At 43.0% G+C, this 23,242-nt stretch overlaps 2 protein-coding genes across 2 annotated transcripts in view; both read left to right on the top strand.

The window, feature by feature from the left end:
• The window catches only part of COL24A1 (collagen type XXIV alpha 1 chain), a 115,489-nt gene extending 97,310 nt beyond the window's left edge, over positions 1-18,179 (top strand). The window contains exons 48-60 of the mRNA XM_054073376.1: positions 598-705; positions 2,428-2,535; positions 2,623-2,676; positions 2,973-3,035; positions 4,338-4,391; positions 5,774-5,809; positions 9,504-9,539; positions 9,635-9,661; positions 10,932-10,997; positions 11,985-12,153; positions 13,761-13,870; positions 15,410-15,625; positions 16,723-18,179. Coding sequence (XP_053929351.1) covers positions 598-705; positions 2,428-2,535; positions 2,623-2,676; positions 2,973-3,035; positions 4,338-4,391; positions 5,774-5,809; positions 9,504-9,539; positions 9,635-9,661; positions 10,932-10,997; positions 11,985-12,153; positions 13,761-13,870; positions 15,410-15,625; positions 16,723-16,869 — 1,194 coding nt within the window. The 3' untranslated portion in view covers positions 16,870-18,179. The remainder of the gene's footprint in view (positions 1-597; positions 706-2,427; positions 2,536-2,622; positions 2,677-2,972; positions 3,036-4,337; positions 4,392-5,773; positions 5,810-9,503; positions 9,540-9,634; positions 9,662-10,931; positions 10,998-11,984; positions 12,154-13,760; positions 13,871-15,409; positions 15,626-16,722) is intronic.
• Positions 18,180-20,068: 1,889 nt separating this feature from the next.
• Positions 20,069-23,242, top strand: part of ZNHIT6 (zinc finger HIT-type containing 6) — a 33,701-nt gene continuing 30,527 nt past the window's right edge. Inside the window, exons 1-4 of the mRNA XM_054073787.1 lie at positions 20,069-20,253; positions 22,150-22,215; positions 22,308-22,414; positions 22,511-22,596. Coding sequence (XP_053929762.1) covers positions 20,069-20,253; positions 22,150-22,215; positions 22,308-22,414; positions 22,511-22,596 — 444 coding nt within the window. The remainder of the gene's footprint in view (positions 20,254-22,149; positions 22,216-22,307; positions 22,415-22,510; positions 22,597-23,242) is intronic.

Here is a 23,242-nt window from a genome sequence, read left to right as displayed (position 1 = left end):
TGTGGAGAGACAATTGCTTACTATCGAGCTGGGCAACTATTCCTATTTAGGAGAGTGCTCATCGGGAAGATGCCTTGCATAAGCCCAAAGAGATAATAATTTCTCTTGAATGGTTTCAGAAGACTCTCAAGGTCTAGGTGGGTGCTCCCATGCAAATAACATCATAATAGGATTTGAAGGTTCGAATTAGATGACCTTTAAGGTCCCTTCCAACCCAAATCATTCAGTATATTTAGGGTAGAACAGAATGAGGTTTGAACACGGAACTGAACAACCGCAATGGACTATGGCTTGGTTAGCGTTTGCTTTGCTGATGGTCGGTGACTTGGGAAACTATAATAACTTAGAAACCTCAATCCACCATAGTTAAAGCATATGTAGTTTTGCTGCTAAGTATGATGGGGTATTAGCAGAAATCCAGGTGATACTGCTGATCCATCTATTGGATCCATATATATTGTCTTTCCATATATTTTGATGTGCTATCAATGTGTGTCCATATCTACAGAAAGCATTAAGTGTCTTTGGCTGATTTGATCTTATACAATGAAAAAACATTTGGCTGTTCTTGTAATCCCTTGTTTTCAATTTGTCAAGGGTAATAAAGGAAAGTCAGGCTTACCAGGTCTGGCAGGTTATCCTGGAGCTCGAGGTCCCAAGGGATTGCCGGGCATGCCAGGGCCCATGGGAGCACCTGGACTGAAGGTACGCACATGGGATCATGTTTAGGTACCATATTACTGATACTGCTTTCTTCGTACTGCATCCAGTGACTATGGAACCACCACACTACTCTAAATCCTTTGAGTAACTGACACCAAAACTGATTCGAAGGGTAAGACTGCAAGTTGTGCCGGTTCCTTTTCTATAAACCGTAATTCAAAAGCGCAGTTCTCATCCATCTAGGTGTTATTCCCAACTCCAGAAACTATCCAAAGCACTTGGTATTTATCCACTCAAAGCTTCAGGGCCAAATATTTCCTGACCATTCTTTTTTAGACATCTGTCAGTACTAGAACTGTTTGGATGGTTTGAACATTCTACACGATCCATTACCAGATAAGTGCTGTAATTTTGAGCCTAAATCCCAAGTTTGGGGGCTAACAAGTGTGTCTGGGGTGTTCTTTTATTGTAGCATTAAATTGTTCTTTTTAAGCCCTGTCAGAAATAAAGAAATTAGAGAGTGCTCCATTTTCCAGGCAGTTCCAGGTACCTGGCATCGGCACATCATCATATTAATTAGACAGTGGTAAAAGAAGCAATGAATGGAAATGTTACAGTTAATTTTCTCCATTTACAATAGGATTTTTTCATCTTTTCTAGTGGGAATTGTCCCTGCCCATGGCAGGGCGAGGTGGAACTGGATGGGCTTCAAGCTCCCTTCCAACCCAAACCATTCTGTCATTCTATGATCTAAAATCATCTGTGAGATTTTATTGGTGCGCAGTTTTTAAAACCTGAGGTTACTTGAAAGTTGGCGGAGGGAATGGTGTCTCTTATCTTTTCCTGAAAATATTTTAGTGTAAACTGTATTCACTGTTTGTAGTGTTTGTTGTCACTGCTCCCAGTCTGGGTTTCACTCCTTTGTCTAGACAGGGAGCCATAGGAGGTCATTCCTGCTCAGAAATTCTTGCAATATCTCAAAAATATAGGGAATAGATGAGGCGAGGCACAAAACGTAGCACAAAAGAAGCATCAAGAGAGGACGTGCTGAGTCAGACCAAACGTCTGTCTTTAGTAGAGCAGAAAGGTAACACCTAGGAAAGAGAATACACTCAAAGCAAGCATGAGAGGTGTATATTCCCAGACCCATTTGCAGCTCAGTAACCTCCTGAGGTAGACATGCCTTCTATGTATTTGATAATCCTTAGAGGATTTCTTTTGCACGAACTTGTCTACTTTTTGTTTGGAATGATGGAAACTTTTAATAGTTAGGAGTTCCACAACTTGCTCAGAAGATTACTTTTTAGATTTTACTGTCTGCTCTGTATTTCATTTTGTGAATTTTAGTTCTTGCGGTGGGAGATACTATCCTGGAAATGATCCAACATGGATGGGTTTTGTATGTTCCCGTGTCAAGGAACAGTCAAGTCACATCTGCAGGTTGCCCAGGGAGGTGGTGGAGGCCCCATCCCTGGAAACATTCAGGATCCGGTTGGATGGGGCTCTGAGCAACCTAATTGAGTTAAAGATGCCCCTGCTTCTGCAGGAGGGGTGGAACTAGATGACTTGTAAAGGTCCCTTCCAACCCAAAGTATTCTATGGTCTGCATTTTAGTACAATTATTGAAAGCATTTCTGACAGAAACAAAACAAACAGAGTGGGTCTATTTCTTAAAGAGAAAGCGTGTTCCGTGCTTTTGCCAGGAAACCAATCTGTACACGTATAACTGTCATCATTGTAATAACAGATGTATCCTGTCCACAGGGTGAGAAAGGGCTTCTGGGTCATCCAGGAAAGCGAGGCAAGAGAGGCCATCCAGGATCACAAGGTGACCAAGGACCAGCAGGAGACACTGGACCAAAAGGACAGACTGTATGTAATCGCAGCTGTTGATGTATAGCACGTAGTCCAAGAATTACTGACATGAAGTAACAGCATGGATGCCTCCTCCTATTACAGGGAGAAGATGGAGATCAAGGTTTAATGGGGTTTCAAGGATTCCCAGGTCCAAAAGTACGTGCTCATTCTTTTCTGTTAGGTTGTAAGACATTCATACGAGTGAAAACATAAGGAAAGAATAGAATTAATTGGCTTGGACAATAATTTGTTCCCAATCTATCTTACCTGTTGGTGCATTGTAGGCAGACCTGTGTGCTCCATGTCCAAAGATGAACGTTCTGGGTCAGTGTGCTTGGTATTTTCACTGTTAGTGCTTTTAGAAATTATCTTACTTCCCCTGATGACAAGAGACTGTAACAAGTGGATAACCAGTGTCCGTGTTTGATTAACCCGTTCCTTTGCATTTCCAGGGTCCTGCAGGGGACATTGGCTTAGTTGGAATTCTGGGCCCGAAAGGTCCAACAGGCCAAGTTGTAAGTGTTTCACTCCATGAAAGAGATTGTCAGGATGGCTTGCAAGCAGCACATGTTTTTAATTGAGAGAAACTTCTTTATTTTCTTTTCTTATTTACGAGGCTGGAAACTTCTAACCCGGCCTTTCTGTCTGAGATTGTGTCTCTCGTAGAAGCCCTTTGCCTGCACTGCAGCGCTGCTCTGGTTGCAGCACGAGCACAGATACACAAGCAGAGCGGGTCTCATAAGCTTGAAGGAAAAAGCAAGCCCTGCTTGCTCTCCTAATACAATTTTATCTCCACAAGTGTCTTTCTCACTGTCATATCTTTGTCTATTGAGGCTGAACTTTCTCTTTCTTCTTGGATGAAGCTTCTTCTTGGTGGGGATTTGAGCTACCTGATCCAGAGGGAGGTGTCCCTGCCCACGACAGGGGCGTGGAACTGGATGGGCTTTGAGGTCCCTTCCAACCCAAAACCATTCCATGACCCTTACTTGCAGCAATGCTGGTTATATAACTCTGTCCTACAACAGAAGAAAGCAGAGTCAAATTTTGCATGCAGTAAGACAGAGTGCTGCTCAGGCATTATTAATAAGTAGTCCTCTTCTAATGAATATTTCCTTTTTATCTATAAGGTTACTAACCTGCATTGGTTTATCCTTCATGGCATTCTACTTTGCTACTCACCAAAATGTGGAAGCATCTGTAGCACATTTGTAATATTGGGAAGTGCACAATCAGCTTGTAGCATCACAAACATGAAAAGGGGAAGGTTTGCGTCATGGAAAGCCTTGTTACACATGTTCTTCTCTCACTGCTTCCATTGCCATCACAGAGCTGAATTTCTTCAGTTAACCAGATGCAGAGCAGCAGCTTTAGGGGACCTCCTTTCTTTTTCTAAATGTTCCTATACAAGATAAATACTGGAAATAAGGACTTTGCTCTATTTGAAATGACAGGAAAGCAACATTTTAGCAGGACTTACTGGCAGAGTTCTTACGGGTAGTAACACATCTCAAGATATAGTAGATTGTAGCTCAATAAACACATGGACTTAGGTAATCAGAATTCTTAAGTTTCCACTGGTTTCGGTGCATCAACTTGCACCTAAAATAACGTGTGTGGGCTTTCCAAGCATAACTATTATTAATTATTAAGATAATCACCTTGCTGATTGTGTAGCGATGTGCATGCAATATTCAGAAAGAAATCTTTTGGGTATTTGCCAGGGCTGTGGGCTGAGCAACTCTAAACCCAGACACATCATGAGGGTTTTCTTTGCTTTAAAACCATGATGGTCTAATAAATTCTTTGCTTGTTTACAGGGATACATTGGCCCCGTTGGCCAAGAAGGCGTAACAGGTCCAACAGGCAGGGCTGTAAGTTTCCCTTCTCTTTTGTATAATTTATTTCACCTACCTTTATTTTCAATACTCTGGTTTGCAATTAGCAGCATTCTCATTTTTCCATTGGCAAATAACATCCAGCAGAATCATCTTCATCTTATACCAAGCTGGTGAGCTCCCGTATGTGACTCCATGTGACACAAGTGACAAAAAGCAATGACAAAAGGGTTCTTGCAATGGCATTCTGTCTAATTCCAGTACACGGAGGGCATGTCTGCTGGGGCAGCGGGCAAGTCAAGGTACAAACCAACACACAGTAGCTACCACCTGGGTGTTCTTTCTCAACCTTAGGTCTCAGACATACCCAGAGAGTATCCACACTTGGTTTCAGTGTGGTTTAGTTTTTGTGTTGCTGCACTCTTTTCAGTCTCAGTCAGAAGGAAAACTTTACTTGTATAAAGGCTTTTAATAGACTTCATATTCACTGTGATAGTTTGACAGTACCATTAAGAAAGCATTAGAGCTGAAGATTGCTTCTGTGTGTTATGAAAGGCTGCCATCAAGATGCAAAATTCTTCCAGAGAAGAACTGTACGATTGTTAGCGTCTTCAGAAAAACAATTTAAGTACGAAACTGGGTAAAAATGCCACGGAGACAGAAAAACACGGTCTAATTTGACTGTGAGACTTGAACAAACGCGTTAATAAAAGCAGATATTTAGCCCCTGGATTTCTTCAGTGGTGGAGAGCACCGAGGCTGCCCAGGGAATTTGAGTCACCATCCCTGAAGGTGCTTAAAGGATGGGTGGATGAGGTGCTCGGGGATGTGGTTTAGTAGTGGACAGGTGTGGTTGGACTTGATCTCAAAGGTCTTTTCAAACCAAACCTTTCTATGATTCTTAGCTCTTAAAATGTTGAATCTATTTTTATGGATCAAATTACAGAGAGTACAGTGATTGACGGGGAGAATACAGTTAAAATTACTGAGAAAAATGTATTTCCAATCTGAAGATAACAGTTGGTTTTCCACATATGGAAGATGGTAAGGCCCTGGCCCAGGTTGCCCAGAGCAGCGGTGGCTGCCCCATCCCTGGAGGGGTTCCAGGCCAGGTTGGATGGGGCTTGGAGCCCCTGATCCCGTGGGAGGTGTCCCTGCCCATGGCAGGGGTGGGACTGGATGGGCTTTGAGGTCCCTTCTGACCCAAACTATTCCATGAGTCTGTGAATTAAAACATGTTTTCACGTCATTTATTTTTTTTAATCGTACAGAAGAATTAAAGTCCCAGAGCTGTAAACTCTTCTGTAGACGAGACTGGACTTCTCGTGCGAGCAGTGTAACTCCGTGGATGTTGACTTGCTTATTGCAGCATAGGTGACTAGAAAGCCTACTGGATTAACAGCTTCTCTTTCTTACAGGGGCCAAGAGGTGAGAAGGGCAGAAGGGGTGAAATGGTAAGATGAAACAACTTTTGTGCTTTCGTATTTTTTGGCTGTGTAAAAAGTATTCCTGCATTACTCTGAATGTAGTCTTGCATGCTCTGAATGCCAGACAGTCGTGTTGTGCTCCTGGAGAGTGCTGGCCAAGAAAGCCAGTAGCACGAGTCAAAAGTCTGACATTTTCTTGTCCAAGCTGACTTACGAAGCTATGCCCAGTGCGGGCTGATAGGCAGAGTGGCCCCTGGTCATACAGCAGTCACGTAGTTCAAATCTATCCCAGTACAGATCTAAAAGAAAAATTCCCAGCACAATTACAGGCTGAGTGGAGAATGGATTGAGAGCAGCCCTGAGGAGAAGGGCTTGGGATGCTGGTGGATGAGAAGCTCAGTATGAGCCAGCAATGTGTGCTCACAGCCCAAAAACCAACCATGTCCTGGGCTGTATCCAAAGCAGTGGGACCAGCAGGGGGAGAGAGGGGATTCTGCCCCTCTGCTCCATTCTCGTGAGACCTCAACTGGAGCCCTGTGTCCAGTTCTGGAGTCCTCAGCACTGAAAGAGGGGAGATCTTAGAAAGAAATGTTTTGCTGTGAGTGTGAGGAGGCCCTGGCCCAGGGTGCCCAGAGCAGTGGTGGCTGCCCCATCCCTGGAGGGGTTCCAGGCCAGGTTGGATGGGTCTTGGAGCAACCCTGACCATGGTCCTAATAAAATAAACCCCATCCAAAACAGTGAACACCTGTTTCCATCTTTGGGGTTGGTGTTTAAGAAGTTATTTCCCAAATAAGTTCGTAATTCATCAAGATGACTTAATCTGTATTCTTCAGAAGAAGAATGTTTCATTTTAAATCATGCCCAGTGGCATTAGTTTACGATATGTAGCCAAGAAAAGGATTTACTTTAACTTGTTAACTTCTTTTCAGATACAAAGGGGAGAGAATTATTTTCATCCAAGTGTGTATTCCCAGTTTGAATTGATACCTTTAAAGTGGATATTATCATTCTTGCTAGGATCACAAAAAAAAATTAACTTTTTTATAGCAGTTCAAGTTCTGATAACAAGTTTTCAGTCTGTCAGGGGCACAGCATTCATTGCTAGAAAGAAATATCTGTTACTCCCTGAAAAAAATGGAATGTAAAATCATCTGTCTTTGGTGAACTAAAGTTCAGGTCCTGTAGGCTGTTTCTGGAGAAAAATTGATGAGTCCGAAACATGTTTGTTGAAAAATTTTAATCTAAATTATTTTGCAATTCAAAACATTCCTGTAGCTGTGATTGAAACATTGAGAAAAACAGAAAATACCTTTTGGAATACTGTTTCAGGTTTCTGACATTTCTGAAAGTGTATTTCATTTTCTTAATATTTTTTTTCATGATCATAGAATCAAAGAATGGTTTGGATTGGAAAGGACCTTAAATATCACCCAGTTCCACCCCTGCCATGGGCAGGGACACCTCCCACTGGATCCCATCACTCCAAGTCCCATCCAACCTGGCTTTGAACACTTCCAGTACTTTAAAAATGTAATCTCCCCAGAAGTAGTTGATTATTGTTAACAAATATCATTCAACATTTACCTTTTATTCACATGGGGTTTATTGGCAAGGAAACTGAATTAAGACAAATCACATTCCTCTTTTGCAAAATACCTTCAATTCATTAGAGCAGTGCAGGTTTTGATTATTTGAAATGATATTTGAGTTCTATCACAGAAACCACTACAAATTTGAGCTGTTCTCATCCCAAGACTTTTGGAGTCTAAAAACTGTGACACATGCCAAGAACGAGACTATTAGCTGAAGCACTCAGTCATCTGAAAAATCCACTGGAATGTCTAAATCTCCTAATATCTGATCACAATCTCTCCTCCTGCAGCTTAAAGCCCATTCCCCCTCATCCTGTCCCTGTGCTCCCTCATCAAGAGTCCCGCCCCAGCTTTTCTGGAGCCTCTTGCAGTCCCTTTCAGTACTGGAAGGCTGTTGTCCCATGGGAATATACTATTAACTGCATGAGCATGCTCAGTGATGTCTATTTAGTATAAAATGAAAGACAAAGTGTGATAAAGAAACATAAGAAGTGAATTTCCCAGTCTAAGGACAGGCTTGTTCATCTTGGGTCAGGCCTTAATGATGCCAACACCAAGGCAAGGCGCAAAGTCTTCAGCATTTGTCCCTGCGTGAGCACTGCTCGCTGGTGAATCCGTGTCCCTGTGCTGGGGGCCGAGATTTAGACATTCCAGTGGATTTTTTAGAATGGGGAGAAGCGAAGCTGAAGCTATTTCTGAGTGTTCAGGGAGATGATCTTCTGAAACTTAACAAGGATGACTTTAATAGCATAAACTCTTAAGGACTGTAAATATTAACAGCTTTTCAACTGAGGCATCCTGACCTATTTATCTATGCTTCATCCACTTGTACTTATATAGAAGGGGCTTTAAGCCATCTTTTCCCCATCCTCTCCCTGCAATCCCCAATCCATAGCCCCTCCCCAGCTTTCCTGGAGCCCCTTCAGTCCTGGAAGCTGCTCTAAGGTCTCCCTGGAGCCTTCTCTTCTCCAGGCCGAGCAACCCCAACTGTCTCAGTCTGGCCTTGTAGAGGAGGTTCTTCGGCCCTCGGATCATCTTTGTGGCCTCCTCTGGACTCGCTCCAACAGCTCCATGTCCTTCCTGTCCTCAGGACCCGCAGTAGGAAATGCAGCTGGTATTCTGATAATTTATCTAACTGAAAAATTTGGAGCCTCAGCGACTTAAGAACTAGATGAGTCTTTTCTGCATTGAGATCCTTTTTAAAACAGCCGTGAATCAATGTAAGATTGACTCTGGCCTTTCTTTTACCATTTCCAGCTGTGCTGGTGGCACCTTGAAGCATAGCCCAAGGTCATCAGTTGCAGCGTGCAGTGACCCTCCTGGAGATCTTGCTGTGAAATTTCACAGCAGGAATACTTATTACTATATTAAATGGTTTACAACTTAATATCTCTTTGACCAGATTGGTTTCGCAATAGTTGTCAGCGTGACCATGTCAGATAAGATTATTTCTCTGCTGGCAGAGACTTAGTGCTAGCGTTCACGCTATTGATGTAAGAGGGCTTTTGCTGGAACGGCTTATTGTGCTCGAATAATGGGTACAAGCAGCAGTGCATAGTGTTTTGCTTAAATTAACTCATTTATGTTAAAAGATTTTACTAGTACGCGGTGCAAATCTGGCCTGTGCCTTCAGTTCAGGTTGGATGGGGCCCATGGCAGGGGTGGAACTGGATGGGCTGTAAGGTCCCTCCCAACCCAAACCGGTCTAGGATTCTCTTTTGCTCACATTAAGACACTGCCACCTATTGTTTTCCTTGTCATCGTTCTTGCTATTTTTTATGTTTCAGCAGCTCCTAGAGGCTTTGAGTGTACAGAGATTGGAGAATCTAACAGAACACAAGTATCACTGTATATTAGTAGATATTCCTAATCGTTCCATCTCAATGTGATTAATTGCTCAAAGAGAGGATAATTCAGATGGAGGTATTGGGTTTGGGAGGGTCCATTTCCAACCCTAAGGCAAATCTCAAACTTCAACAATAGTAGCTAATAATCTACAGCTTTACCAAAACAATTATCACATCTTCTCCATTGTATGCTTCGTCACGTTTTGTGATTTAAAAAATACATAAATCTAAAACCAGAGATGTTAATCTCTAATTGTTGCATTTTATCTCCATTTCTTCTAGGGGCCTCAGGGACCACAGGGGCAGCCAGGACCACCTGTAAGTGCATAAAAAGCCATACCTGTATTTTTCTGTTATGATTGTGTTGTGTAAAAATGTGAAGCACCTAATACCTGTTTTTCCCTGTTTTCCAGGGACCACCTGGACCACCAGGACCAAGAGTAAGTTTTATAACAACCCTAACCTACAATACAGTCCTTTATTGCAAGTGATAACAGCAGGATCCTCTTCAGATGCATTGATTGTTCCATCACTGCACATGAAACACAAATATGTTTTTCTACAATTTCCATCATAACAGTAATACATTTCTTACCTTTTTTTTGAATGTCACTCTCTTCTGCCATTCTGTTGACCCTTAATGGGCAACGGTCATGGATTTGCTCATATTTTGACATGGGGTAACTACATCAGACTCCATCAAGTTTTTCTTCTGTTCTGTGTGTGAATACTCTGAATGATAGAAACAGAAAAATTAGTGCTATTTCTGGCCCAGATGTCCTCCCTATGTACACACAGAGATTTAGTTTAAGGGATTGTGCCAGATAGGTCAGGCTCAATATTGCAATATTACGGCCTTAAGGGGAGGTTTAGATTGGATATTAGGAAACATTTATTTACCAGAAGAGTAGTGAAGCTTTGGACCAGGCTGCCCAGGGAAGTGGTGGAGTCTCCATCCCTGGAGGTGTTCAAAAAACCTGTAGATGTGGCACTTTGGGACCTGGTTTAGTAGGCATGGTGGGGTTGTGTTGATGGTTGGACTGGATCTTAGAAGTCTTTTCCAACCTTAACGTTTCTATGAAGTGTCCTAAGACTGTATAGATACAAATCGCAAGATCTAGATGTTATGGCTGACTTAATTCTTTAAAAATAAATAAACCTGCTGACTGGGTGGAGTATAGACCTCACACAAAGCACAGAGAATGACAATACACAAGAAAGGAGGGTCTCCCTCCTTCAGAGCCTGATTTGCCAGTCTTGGTATTCGTTCATCCATCACGAAGACGACTTGATCTGTCAGCTGCTGACTGAGATATTCTGCGTGTGCTGCTTTGTAAAGGCGTAGCACCCTTTCGTACTTACCTGGATTGGTTTTCTTAAGTAGGGAAATTAAATGCCTGGGAAGACTAAGTTGGAACAATTATGTCTGTAGCAATTATTATAGTATTTTTTTCCAGGAGTATGATGATTAGATTGGATATAGGGGTGCTAACAAAACTCAATTATGCTTTTTCTGTACGCATGCTTGCGTGCTTTGGAAAAGGAAGGCAAGACCCTATTTTAAAAGTAAGTGTTTACAATAAATTATTTCCTAAAATGATGAAATAACAGAGCTATCGTGTATGTTGCTACAGTGCTCAAAGAATTTATCACCTATCTTTTAGAATAGTCTTCTTCATGTTTTTTATATTCTGAAATGTCTTTTTTCAGAAACAAGTGGACATCAATGCTGCTGTTCGAGCATTGCTTGATTCAAATGCTGCACTGCAGATGGAGGTAATGTATTTCAATGCAGTTATGTTGTCATACAGGGGATGTAATGATGATTCTATTGAGTGAAGAACAGGGCTTCTTTACAAAGACAATTTAAAATGAGTCACAGATAGCGAGTAATTGTTGTGGAATACAATTAATTGTGCTAGAATTTGTAGGATACAATTGAAAAAGAAGTTAAAGACGACAGCAGTTCTACCTTTTTGGCATGGTTGGCACTAACAGAACTTTACTGACTGTCACACCTATTGAACTGTGTCTGCTCAGCCACAGACGATGAGCTATCGGGCTTGGAGCACCCCGATCCAGTGGGAGGTGTCCCTGCCCATGGCCGGGGGTTGGAAATGGATGGGCTTTGAGGTCCCTTCTGACCCAAACCACTCCATGATTCTGTGACAGCGACATTTAGGCCTTGATCCCAAAACCACTGACATATATGCTAGTGAGTGGTCCCACTGACTGCAAGACAATTCCTTACGTGGGTGAAGTCAAATACATTTGCATGTATTTTCTAGGTTAGGTCTAAGAAGAGATGTCACTGTTCACTCGAACCTGGAGGTGTTCCAGGCCAGGTTGGATGGGCCTTGGGCAGCCTGATCCGGTGGGATGCCCCTGCCCATAGCAGGGGGGGTTGGAACTGGATGATCTTTTAGGTCCCTTCCAACCCAAACTATTCTATGAAAATCTGAAACTGCCAAGTATGCTTTAAAAATGCACTAATTTTTTTTCTTCTTTTTCTTTTTTTCCTCTTCTATTCCCATTTTTATGTCATAATAATGTATTTGCATGATCTTAACCTGCCTGTAACTTCCCGGCTCTGGTAACTTTAATAAAATGTACTAATTTGTTTATTGGAATATGCTATTCTTACCCTGTTCGATATGGCTGATTGCATGCATTATAAATACTTTCCTTCTCTCTGGCTATTTAATGGCTGTTTGATTTTTGCCATTGCTGTGATAACTTCCTCATGGTAATGTCCCTGGGCAGAAATACCAGAACACTGAAGTAACTTTACTAGACCACAGTACAGAGATATTCAAAACGCTGCACTACCTTAGCAATTTACTGCACAGCATCAAGAACCCCCTTGGCACGCGGGAGAACCCAGCGCGCATCTGCAGGGATTTGCTCAACTGTGAACATAAAGTGGCAGACGGTAAGTGTTTGCTTTCCTTATAGCTTGAACGCAACTGAGCTTTGAAAGGGGTTGCTTCAAACATTGCTTTCTACATCAAAATTCGGTTGTGTAGATGTTTTTATTATATTCTGTTGCAGTGTACCTGTCACAGCTGTATTTATCTTATCTTTGTTTAAGATAAACTTTCTGAATTGTAAAGATGAAAGTACATAGCCATCAATATTAAGCAGATGCTGGTGACAGATCCTATATACGAGTACACAAAAGTGTCCAGAAAACTTGAAACCAAATCCAATTTTGTGATTAAAAGATTCCCAAGTGTTTATAGTTAATCTGCAATGAATTGTGTGTTGATCACGCTCAAGATTCCTAATGTGAAATCCGTGCACAAACCCTATCACTGTCAGATACGCTGACAGTTGTTGTATCCCAGAAGATCCTGAATTCATATTTCAAATCAAAACCAATTATTGAATCCGGTAATGTCAATATGGTGACACAATTCAGTTTCTGAGTGGCTAATGAAATAATAAATACCTGTAAATATCCCTGTTGTAAAGCATTAGCATTAAGGAGATAAGGAGGAAATGGGAGATAAAGTTAGAGATTACAGGGAAATCACTGTTCTATGGCATATGAGAAGATGGATCAATTCTTTAGGCCTTTGGTAAAGATAAGCCTAAACTTTATTAGAGCTGAGCTTTCCTAAATCTCCTCTTGGTCCTTTAGGGCCACAGAGGTCACTGACAAAATCCTCCACTTCAGAAGATTACACACACCCATACAAATCGTAGAGCACAGGCTCACCTATGTTGAACCAGAAATTAAGGGAAGCTAAATCTGGATCTAATTTGCATGTGTCCTTTTTCTTTTACTGGACCAAATCCCATCAGCTGACGATGGCAAATGTTCCTTATTACCATCATTTGGGTATGTCATGCACAAGTGTCTGATCAGAGAAAGATTGTGGAGAAAGAAAGGACCTTCCAGATGTTATAACACCAAGACAACTTCGGTTCATATTTTACATTCCTGAATATATTCCCTGGATAAAGCCAGAACCAAATAAATAAAGTTAAGTTTTAACAGGTGGAGAGCTTTGAGGTTGTTCAGCCTGGAGAAGAGAAGGCTCTGGGGAGACCCTAGAGCAGCTTCCAGGACTGAAAGGGGCTCCAGGAAAGCTGGGGAAGTGCTCTTGATGGACTGGATGGACTTTCAGGTCCCTTCCAACCCAAACCATTCGATGATTCTATGATTTAATACAGAAAGAGCGGACTGAAAATACCATTTGTTCTCACTATTTAGCTGTCGAAAAAGAAAACATTTTTGAAGCTATGACAGTATTCAGAAGTTATTGTATATGAAATCAAAATTTGAATGGTTATTATCATTCTGCTCAGTATATGTTATTATTAGAATTATAATAGTGAAATGGCTTCATGTTCCTTTGCTTTTGTTTCCTATTGACGCTATAGGGAGATAGAACATCCTCAATTGGAGAAGCTTCTTCTAATATAACAATATAATATATCTAATACTTGCCAAAAAGTATGAATATTTTAGCAAATTGCTTACTAACAATTATATTTTGGGTTTCTTTTCCATCTGGGATTATGGACTAACAGGAAAATACTGGATTGACCCAAATATTGGCTGTCCTTCTGATGCCATTGAAGTTTTCTGCAACTTCACTGCAGGTGGTCAGACGTGTTTAACGCCGCTCTCTGTGACAAAGGTATGCATTGCTTCCTGAGAGGCTGTGCCTGTGCTGAAACACTGAACAAATGAATGCTTAGTTACCCAACTCGTGAAAAGATACTGGATTTCAGTGGGGTTTTAGTGTACATCTTTGTGGAAGGATATGTTATATTCTGTTACAGAGGTTAAAGGTTCTCTGGAGACAATACATTTGAGTGTAACTCTCCCTTTGGTCATTTACTGACTTCCCATGCTGGTGGAACTATTTTGGTTTGTTTTATAATTTTCTGTGCAAGGAATAACATTAAACCTGAAATGCTTTGAAGCTCCATTAGAAACACATTGCTCAGTGCAGCGAAGTGTAGAGATGCTGAGGCCATTGTAACAGGAAGGAAGAAAATTATGACTACTTTTCATCATTGAGCTGCTTTTAAATACCATTAGGCAGAGACTGGTTTCTTTGTCACTACTCCATGTAGTCCTAAAACCCTTAGGAACAGGAATGTTATATTTGTGGAGTTTTGCTTATGCACTGTAGTCACAGGAGAGCATCAGAAATAACATGAAGTTCCCATAAGCATCCCTACATTTGGAAGATCCCTGAATATCATGTAGCCTTGGGGAAGTTCTTTTTGGGTAATGAATAACTAAATATTTGTCTAAAATCAAAGTATGCTTACAAGATGATCGCCCACAAAGATGATCCAGGGGCTGCAGCAGCTCCAATGTGAAGATAGGCTGAGGGAGTTGGGGTTGTTCAGCCTAGAGAAGAGAAGGCTCTGGGGAGACATTAGACGAACCTTTGAGTGCTGAAAGGGGCTCCAGGAAAGCTGAGGAGGGGCTCTTGATAAGAGATTGCAGGGAGAGGATGAGGGGGGAACAGTTTTAAGCTGAAAGAGGGGAGATTGAGATGAGATCTAAGGGAGAAATGTTCTCCTGAGAGGGTGGGGAGGCCCTGGCCCAGGTTGCCCAGAGCAGTGGGGGCTGCCCCATCCCTGGTGGGGTTCCAGGCCAGGTTGGATGGGGCTTGGAGCCCCTCATGCAGTGGGAGGTGTTCCTGCCCATGGCAGGGGTGGGACTGGATGGGCTTTGAGGGTCCTTCCAACCCAAACCATTCTATGATCGTATGAAATGTTTGGATTTTTAATTGGATGTGGGCATTGCCAGAACCTGTGGTCTAAGGTAAACAGCAGAATGGTGTGGCTGCAGTTAAAACACTCCAGTTGTTAACATCTTTCTTTGAATTACAAAATAATTTGTTTCCATTTCCTTATTTCAAAGTAATGTTTTCTGCCCAGCTGTGTTTCAAAGATATTGTAAGCATTAGCAAATGTTTAGATTTAAGCTTTGAAAGTGTCCCATAAAGCTTCTGTTTATAGCAATCATTTTAATAGAGCCTTAAAGCTCTCCTGAAAATTACAAATTGTGTTCTTTGGCTTTGACCTCAGTGCATAAACATGCGTATGTGCTCCTATGTCTGAATACCCCACCTATGCGTGCGTGTCACTTGGCGTTGCTGTGGTCATTCAGCATGGTCCAGCTGTAAGTCTAACGATGCGTTTCTCTTGGAACTCAGCTGGAGTTCGGCGTCGGAAAAGTGCAGATGAACTTCCTTCATTTGCTGAGCTCTGAAGCAACCCATAGCATCACGTTTCATTGTCTGAACACACCGGTGTGGGGATTAAATAAAGCAGGTGGCCAGAAAACTTCTATTAGCTTCAGAGGATGGAACGGTCAGATATTTAAAGCAAATACTCTACTTGAACCGAAGGTGCTTGTGGATGAATGCATGGTAAATACCTTTTAGCGCTAGCATTATTTAAACCATAATGAGTTAGTGTTTAGATGTTATTAACTTTCAGCCAGCAAATAATGATCATTTAGATTCACATCTCTTGAAGCTTACTTCTTACGTTGCTCTGCGTACATCTCTATCTGCTAACCTTCTCATGATGAATTCAACATCTACCCAACAAAAAATGCAATTGCAGTAGTACAAGGTGTCTACCCTTGCTGTTTGCATTGAGTGCTGTGTATTTCAAGGCTCTACAAAGACACTGGACAGAGATCAGAACAAAAATAAATGAGGCCCTCCAGGAAACTTTAGGAAGAGTTGCTTCCAAAATGAGCGTTCAGGCTTCACTAAGAGTTTTGTTGAGGTCATCTAATACAAAATATCAGGTTCGGTTTGGACAACTAGATAACTTCAAATTCATTGGCTCCGAGTCAGTTGTTTAATTATTTAATAAAATAATGATGGATGGAAATGGACTTCATGCCCAACTGAAATGTTCAATCATATTTGTATTCAGGAAAAATTGGAAGAGCTTATTAATTTTCTAATTATTACTAGATTACTCTGCTTACTAAGATGTGAACTATTTGGTAAAATACAGCATCCAAGCAGCTTATGCTGCCAGTATTTCATAGTTCTACTTTCATTTATAGTAACAAAAGGTGTGAGTTTGGTTCCATATCGGTACAGGGGCGTCAAGTGAGATTTTTAGTCTCAAGGCAGAAAGTGGTTTTATTGAGGCATTTCAAAGCTGTTAGGCTTCTGAGCTTTATAAGCCCACGTAATGAGGTGCTGAGGTATTGCCATCGCAGCCCCACCTCCCAGGCTGGTTTAATCCCTGAGAGAAATCAAAGCATGCAGTGATGGCTCTTGAAAAGTGTCCTTTTCCTATGAGGTTCTACGAGGTCTGTCGCTCTTGCTGTCAGAGGGACATTCTGTCTAACTTTCAAAAACCACGAGTGCTTAGTTAAAATGTAATTCTACATTAGCTTTAATCAAAATATTCCACTTTTCGTAATAGTAACTACTTCTTGTATCATGTTTTGAAGCTCATCTTTGCTATGAATCTCATGTTGTGCTTCCATGCGTTGCAGATTGAAGATGGCAGCTGGCATAAGACACAGTTCTTCTTTCACACTCAGGACACGCATCAGCTTCCAGTTATTCAAGTTAACGCGCTTCCTCATCTCAAACCGGGACAGCAGCACTTCATAGAAAGTGGTTCGGTGTGCTTCCTTTAAGGTTTCTGTCCTGGATTTTTTTACATCAACGTGGAATTGCTGCATAGATCGAATGCAAAGTAATGATCTGTTACAGGCAAAGTTTGTAGGAAACTGAAGATTCATTTGGAACAGCATGGGTTAAAGGATTTTAGAAAGAAAAAGACTTCCTCCCAAGGAAAAATGGCAATGGAAAGGAAAAGAAAGAAAGTAAGAAAGAAAAGACTACAACGCATAAAGTATTTTTTAAAAATTGATTGGTGCTCTCTTGCATAATTTCCTGGAACAGAGTATCTGAACACAGAATTTTTTAGGATCTCTAGTGTTCTTAGCAATCTCTCTTAACAGCACTGCAAGGAAATCACCCCGAGGAAAGCTGGAGACATACAATACTAAGGAGCAATACTGGCTAATGCTCCTAAATGTGCAATAGCTTATATATGAAAAGCGAATTACGCCACAGTACAATACGTCTTCTTTTCTTAAGCATTGTTTTATTAGAGTCCTTCCTGGACACACACATCTTAACAGATGGCACACTACCTCTTCTGTGTTCCCTGTCCGTGTTGCCGTGGTGCTCTTCATCACACAAGGTGCTTGTGGCCTTAGCAGAGATTATTTGAGTCCCTTTTTATCTTTGAGACTGTATGTGCTGGTTACATCAGGATATGTTTCTGTTGTAAAGGTACTTATTTTAAAGTGTTGATCCTATACTTCACTCCGATGAAAACATTATTTATGTGGGTTTCTTGTTTAAAATATTTTTGCGTGCTGTTGTGGAAATGGTATATGAGACAGCACAATGTATATGATGCATATAGTCAAGACAGTTAGCTTTACAGCCAGTGTAAAAATCATTGTAGAAGAGCTACCTACAGTAGTCTTGAGTTTTAGATTCTGCATTTCAGTTAACATTTCAAATGCCAAAGGTGTCTTAAGATGATATATTGTGTATATATTTTGTAACTGGTGAAAAAAAAAAATCTACTACAGCATGTCTTCTGAATGGCTGCTGTTAAGTTATAATCAGCACTTCATCAACCTAGAAATTCCATTTTCTGCATTATTAGGTCATTGCAGTTTTCTTAAATTAAGCCTAAAATGTTCAACCATCAATTTTCTTAAAAAATAATCGGTTTTACTATTAGGAAAAGCCATCTTTAGAACAATATGTCTCTATTATCCATCCAAAGTCTGCTCAGTAGTACAGGAAGATGATACCAGACCCTGCTGGAGAGAAGGAGAGCATTCAAACAATTTGTTTTACTGTCTTGATCCACAGGAAACCATACTTACCAAAGTATAATAAAACAAGCTTCCAAGCTATCTATTTGTCTGTTACTGTTCTGTTTTGTATTGTATAGTTCACTCTTAGTAAAGGATGAAACCCTTCTGGAAGGGTAAGTGTTAGGTGCCGAGGCTTCTTTTCCCAAGGGGAAAGACTCATGCTTCCTGCTGTGGAACACTGCAGGAGGGACCGTGTTTACTTTTACAAGGTGATGTACATCTACGTCCCTTTTCCATTTTATATCCTGGCATCAGTTTTGTTCCCTGTGAGAAAATGTGAGGAAACTAAAGGCAAAGCAAGATGACACAGTGACGATAAAGGTTAGAGAAAAACCTTTCACATTTTGCATTTTCAAGAGCATTACGGTCTGACAGCATCACTTGTCATTTGCTCTTCATTTGACCGTGGAGCTGAGGTTGTGACAAATGGATTACTTTTTTTGTAAGAAAGTAGTCTTTTAGAAAATATTCTGCTTCATATGTTGTGGTGATGAAGGAGACGCAGCTCTCGTAGTCTTTTCTGAGCACATTCTTTTAATCAGTACAGCATGCAGGAATCATTAAGAAAGTACTACTACTACTACTGGCTTCTCTCATTCAGGAAGATCTTTATACAGCTCTTCGGTTGGTTTTGGTTTTGTCTGTTCTACACTCTCATTACTGTTTTCAGTCATACCTCCAATTCACTTATTCCCAGGCATTTTTTTCCAGCCTGGCCTTCTCACACATTCAAGATTTGTTATTCTGCGTGTCATGCTTGGAACACCTGGTCTTTTTAATAATGTTCATTATAATATGCTTGGTACCAGCTTCATGCTTTATCTTAGTCCCAATTAATCTTCTGTATACTTGGCGTTGCTCCTACAATGCGTATTTTTGTTATCTTATTGCCTTATTTTTGGAAATTCTTTGTAGCCTTTATTTATGGTTTATATCAGCGTGAATCGGGAATGATGTATTTTAGAAACAAATACCTTAAAGTATTATTGTGGCCCAGAGGAGGCCACAAAAGATGATCAAAGCCCTGGAGCATCTTCCCTATGAAAAGAGGCTGAGAGACTTGGGGTTGTTCAGCTTGCAGAAGAGGAGGCTCAGAGGAGAACTTATTGTAGCCTTTCAGTACCTAAATGGACCTTAAAAGATAGGGAAAAGCTTTTTAGCAGGGCCTGTAGCGACAGGACAAGAGGTGATGGTTTTAAACTAAAATAGGAGAGGTTTAGTCCTGCATCCAAAGCAGTGTGGCCAGCAGGGTGAGGGAGGGGATTCTACGCCTCTCTCGTGAGATCCCACCTGAAGTCCTGTGTCCAGTTCTGGAATCCCCAACATAAGAAGGAGATGGATCTGTTGGAACGGCTCCAGAGGAGGCCATGGAGTTGATGTGAGGGCTGGAGAACCTTCCTTATGAGGACAGGCTGAGAGAGCTGGGGTTGTTCAGCCTGGAGAAGAGAAGGCTGCGAGGAGAACTTAAGAGCAGCTTCCAGCGCTGAAAGGGGCTCCAGGAAAGCTGGGGAGGGGGTTTTTACAAGGGCCTGGAATGACAGGACGAGGGGCAATGGCTTTAAATTGGAAGACAGGAGATCAACAGGTTAACACATCCAACCACCCAGTGAAGTCCATCCGGTTCCACCTCGCCATGGGCAGGAATACCTCCCACTGGACCAGGAAAGCGTTTCTTCCTAATATCTCATTTAAATCTCCTTTTGTTCAGCCTAATTTCTTTCCTGTGCGGGTGGGGAGGCCCTGGCCCAGGGTGCCCAGAGCAGTGGTGGCTGCCCCATCCCTGGAGGGGTTCCAGGCCAGGTTGGATGGGGCTTGGAGCCCCTGATCCAGTGGGAGGTGTCCCTGCCCATGGCAGGGGATGGGACTGGATGGGCTTTGAGGTCCCTTCCCACCCTCACAGGAAAGAAATTAGGCTGAACAAAAGGAGATTTAAATGATTCTGATTCTGATTCTGCCCCACGACTCCTGCCAGACGCCCTCGGCGCTGCCACCCCCCGCCCGGCAGGCGGCGCTGCTTCCCCCCAGTCCCGCCGCCCCCCCACCTCCCCCGGGCCCTGCGTGCGGCGGGGGCGGCGCCGCGGCCATGGCGGACGCTCCGAGGAAGATGGCGCTGCGCAGGTAGCGGGGCGGTCACACAGTGCTGCGGGAGTGGGGAGACGGGGAGCGGGGCGAGGAGCTGGGGGCGGGGGGGAAGGAGCTGAGGGGGGAGAAGAAGGGGGATTGGAGAAGGAGAGGGGCGAGGAGCTGGGGGGGAGAAGGGGCTGAGGGGGTGGATGAGGAGGTGGGCAAAGAGGGGGAGAAGGAGCTGGGGGGGAGAAGAAGGGGGGTGGGCAAGGAGCTGGAGGGCCTGGGGGATGGAGAAGGAGCTCTGGTGGTGGAGAAGGGAGCTGGGAGGGGTGGTCAAGGAGATAGGAAGTGGATAAGGGTCTGAGGAGGTGGACAAGGAGCTGGAGGGGGGAGAAGGAGGTGGGGGGAGAAGAAAGGGGTGGGCGAGGAGCTGGAGGACTTGGGGGATGGAGAAGGAGCTCTGGTGGTGGGGAAGGGGGCTGGGAGGGGGGACAAGGAAGTAAGGGGTGGAGAAGGGTCTGAGGAGGTGGTCAAGGAGGTGGATGAGGAGCTGAGAGGGGGAGAAGGAGCTGGGGGGAGAAGGAGGTGAACGAGGAGCTGGGGGGGAGAGGGAGCTGGGAGGATGGACAAGGAGGTGGAGGAGTGGGCAAGGAGCTGGAGGACCTGGGGGATGGAGAAGGAGCTCGCTCTGATGGTGGAGAAGGGAGCTGGAGGGCTGGTCAAGGTGGTAGGAGGTGGACAAGGGTCTGAGGAGGTGGACAAGGAGATGGACGAGGACCTGGGGGGAGAGGGAGCTGGGGGGATGGATGAGGAGGTGGGCGAAGAGCTGGAGGGGAGAAGGAGGTGGGGGGGTGGGCAAGGGGCTGGAGGACCTGAGGGATGGAAAAGGAGCTCTGGTGGTGGAGAAGGGGGCTGGGAGGGGGGGACAAGGAAGTAAGAGGTGGAGAAGGGTCTGAGGATGAGGACAAGAAGGTGGACGAGGAGCTGGGGGGATGGAGAAGGGAGCTGAGGGAGTGGACAAGGAGCTAGAGGGATGGAGGAGGGAGCGGGAAGGTTGACGGGGAGCTGGGGAGATAGACAAGGAGCTGGGGTGGGGGCTGAACACAAAGGCAGCGGTGGGGAAGGAGAGCAGCCACGTCCTAGCCTTGGATCAGCCGTGGTGTGGCCAGCAGGAGCCGGGATGGGGTCATCCCCCTGTATTTGCATTGATGAGGCTGCACCTCGAATTCTGGGTTCAGTTTTGGGTCCCTCACTGCAAGGCATTGGGAGCTGGAGCTTCCTAAAACTAGGAGAAGCAGCTGTTGTAGTAGCCTAGTTATAAAGCAGAAGGTAATATTTATAGAGGCTGGGTTTTGCTGATGAAATAATGTTTATTAGCTTTGTTCATAATGCTTATGCTCTGAGAGGTTCCCTGACCATGGAATTTGCACTGCTAACAGTATGGAGAAGTTTTGCTGGTGATATTGTCATGGTTTTTCTGTTTCATTGAAAAAGTGGGATGCAGTGTTCAGTGTGCACACAGGACGTTTACTTTCCATCTGCCTAAAATTCGGACCTTTAGAAGCTACGATGCATGTTACAGGTGATGTAAGTGGAGAAAAGAACTGATACAACCAGGCCACAAAGCATAAACTGATACAGCCTTGCCATGCTTCCAACTCTGCAGTTGGCATAGGGTTCCTCTCTTTCTTTCAAGCATCTGTGCTGTGTTTTAATATAGGTACCACTCCTGTGTGTGTTTGGAGTTACTCCCCACCACTTGTGTTACTCTGTTTCCCACCTTAGTCCAGGGTATTTGTATTTTCTCTTTCTTTTTCAGGGTTCAGATAACTTCCCCTGTAAATGCCAACTGATTTCATGGTGCCTGGCTGTAGAGCAGGTGCCTTCCCGAGCCCATCAGGCACAAAGATACTGCTTTATTAACAGATAACTTTTTACTTCTTTCAGATGTGAAACGTGTAGTGAAGAGGAGGCAAAGTACAGATGTCCGCGATGCATGAAATACTCGTGCAGGTATCTGTTTATCTGAATTAACTTGTTTGGGTTTATTTCCTCACTCGTGTGCTGAATGTGGCATGTTAACGTGGGGTTTTTTGTCATTTCAGTCTGTTGTGTGTAAAGAAGCATAAGCTGGCGCTGAGCTGTAACGGTGTCAGAGATAAAACAGCGTTTGTCTCTGTAAATGAATTTACTGACTTGAACCTTTTGAGCGGTAAGAACGTTCCTGGTGCTTTTGTAGAATTCATTATTTTTACTAGGTTAGCATTAATTTTCTCCTTGTTCTTTTTTTTTTTTTTTTTACATTCAGATTATCGTTTCCTGGAAGATGTAGGAAGGACAGCAGATGCTGCTGCTCGACACCTTACTATGCATCGTTCCACAGGAAAAAGATTTGTGAGTTTTTAAATTAGCAGCTGGGTCTGTTGGAGATGGGGTTGGCTCCCTTTGAACACCCACTGAGGCAGACCCAGGCCACATTTCAGAGCTGATATCTCTCTGATGAAGGTAGGAACGACCCTGAATTTTAGAGTCAGAAATCAAAAGACATCTCTAAGGTTATGTAGTAGTAGTAGTATTGATGGCTACGTCCAGTTGCCTAGAAGAACAGCTTGCTAACAGTGTACGCTCTTAAAAATGATGTATGACCACGCTTGCTGGTTGATAATAATCGTGTGTTAAGAAAGCCTGAATGTTTCCTTCCACCTCCACAATTGTTTTGGATTTTTAGATATAAAAATGTACTTAAATCTCAACCATGCATAAAAATTCCCCAGTATAAAATCCCAACTATGGATTTATTCGTTGCCTAAAGATTGTTACACGCTTCCCCACATACCCAACAAAGGCAACTCCAGTTCTCCAAAGAATAAATCTAAGCAACAATGAATCATAGAGTCACCAGGTTGGAAAAGACCTCTGAGATCATCGAGTCCAACCATTCCTCTCTGTCACTAAACCATATTCTTAAGTACCTCGTCTATGTGTCTTTTAAACATCTTCAGGGATGGTGACTCCACCACCTCCCATGGCAGTCTCTGCA

This window comes from Cuculus canorus, chromosome 8 (assembly GCF_017976375.1).
Source record: "Cuculus canorus isolate bCucCan1 chromosome 8, bCucCan1.pri, whole genome shotgun sequence".
Taxonomy (NCBI): domain Eukaryota; kingdom Metazoa; phylum Chordata; class Aves; order Cuculiformes; family Cuculidae; genus Cuculus; species Cuculus canorus.
The sequence above is the reverse complement of the archived record's forward strand: the minus strand, read 5'-3'. Positions and strand labels throughout refer to the sequence as shown.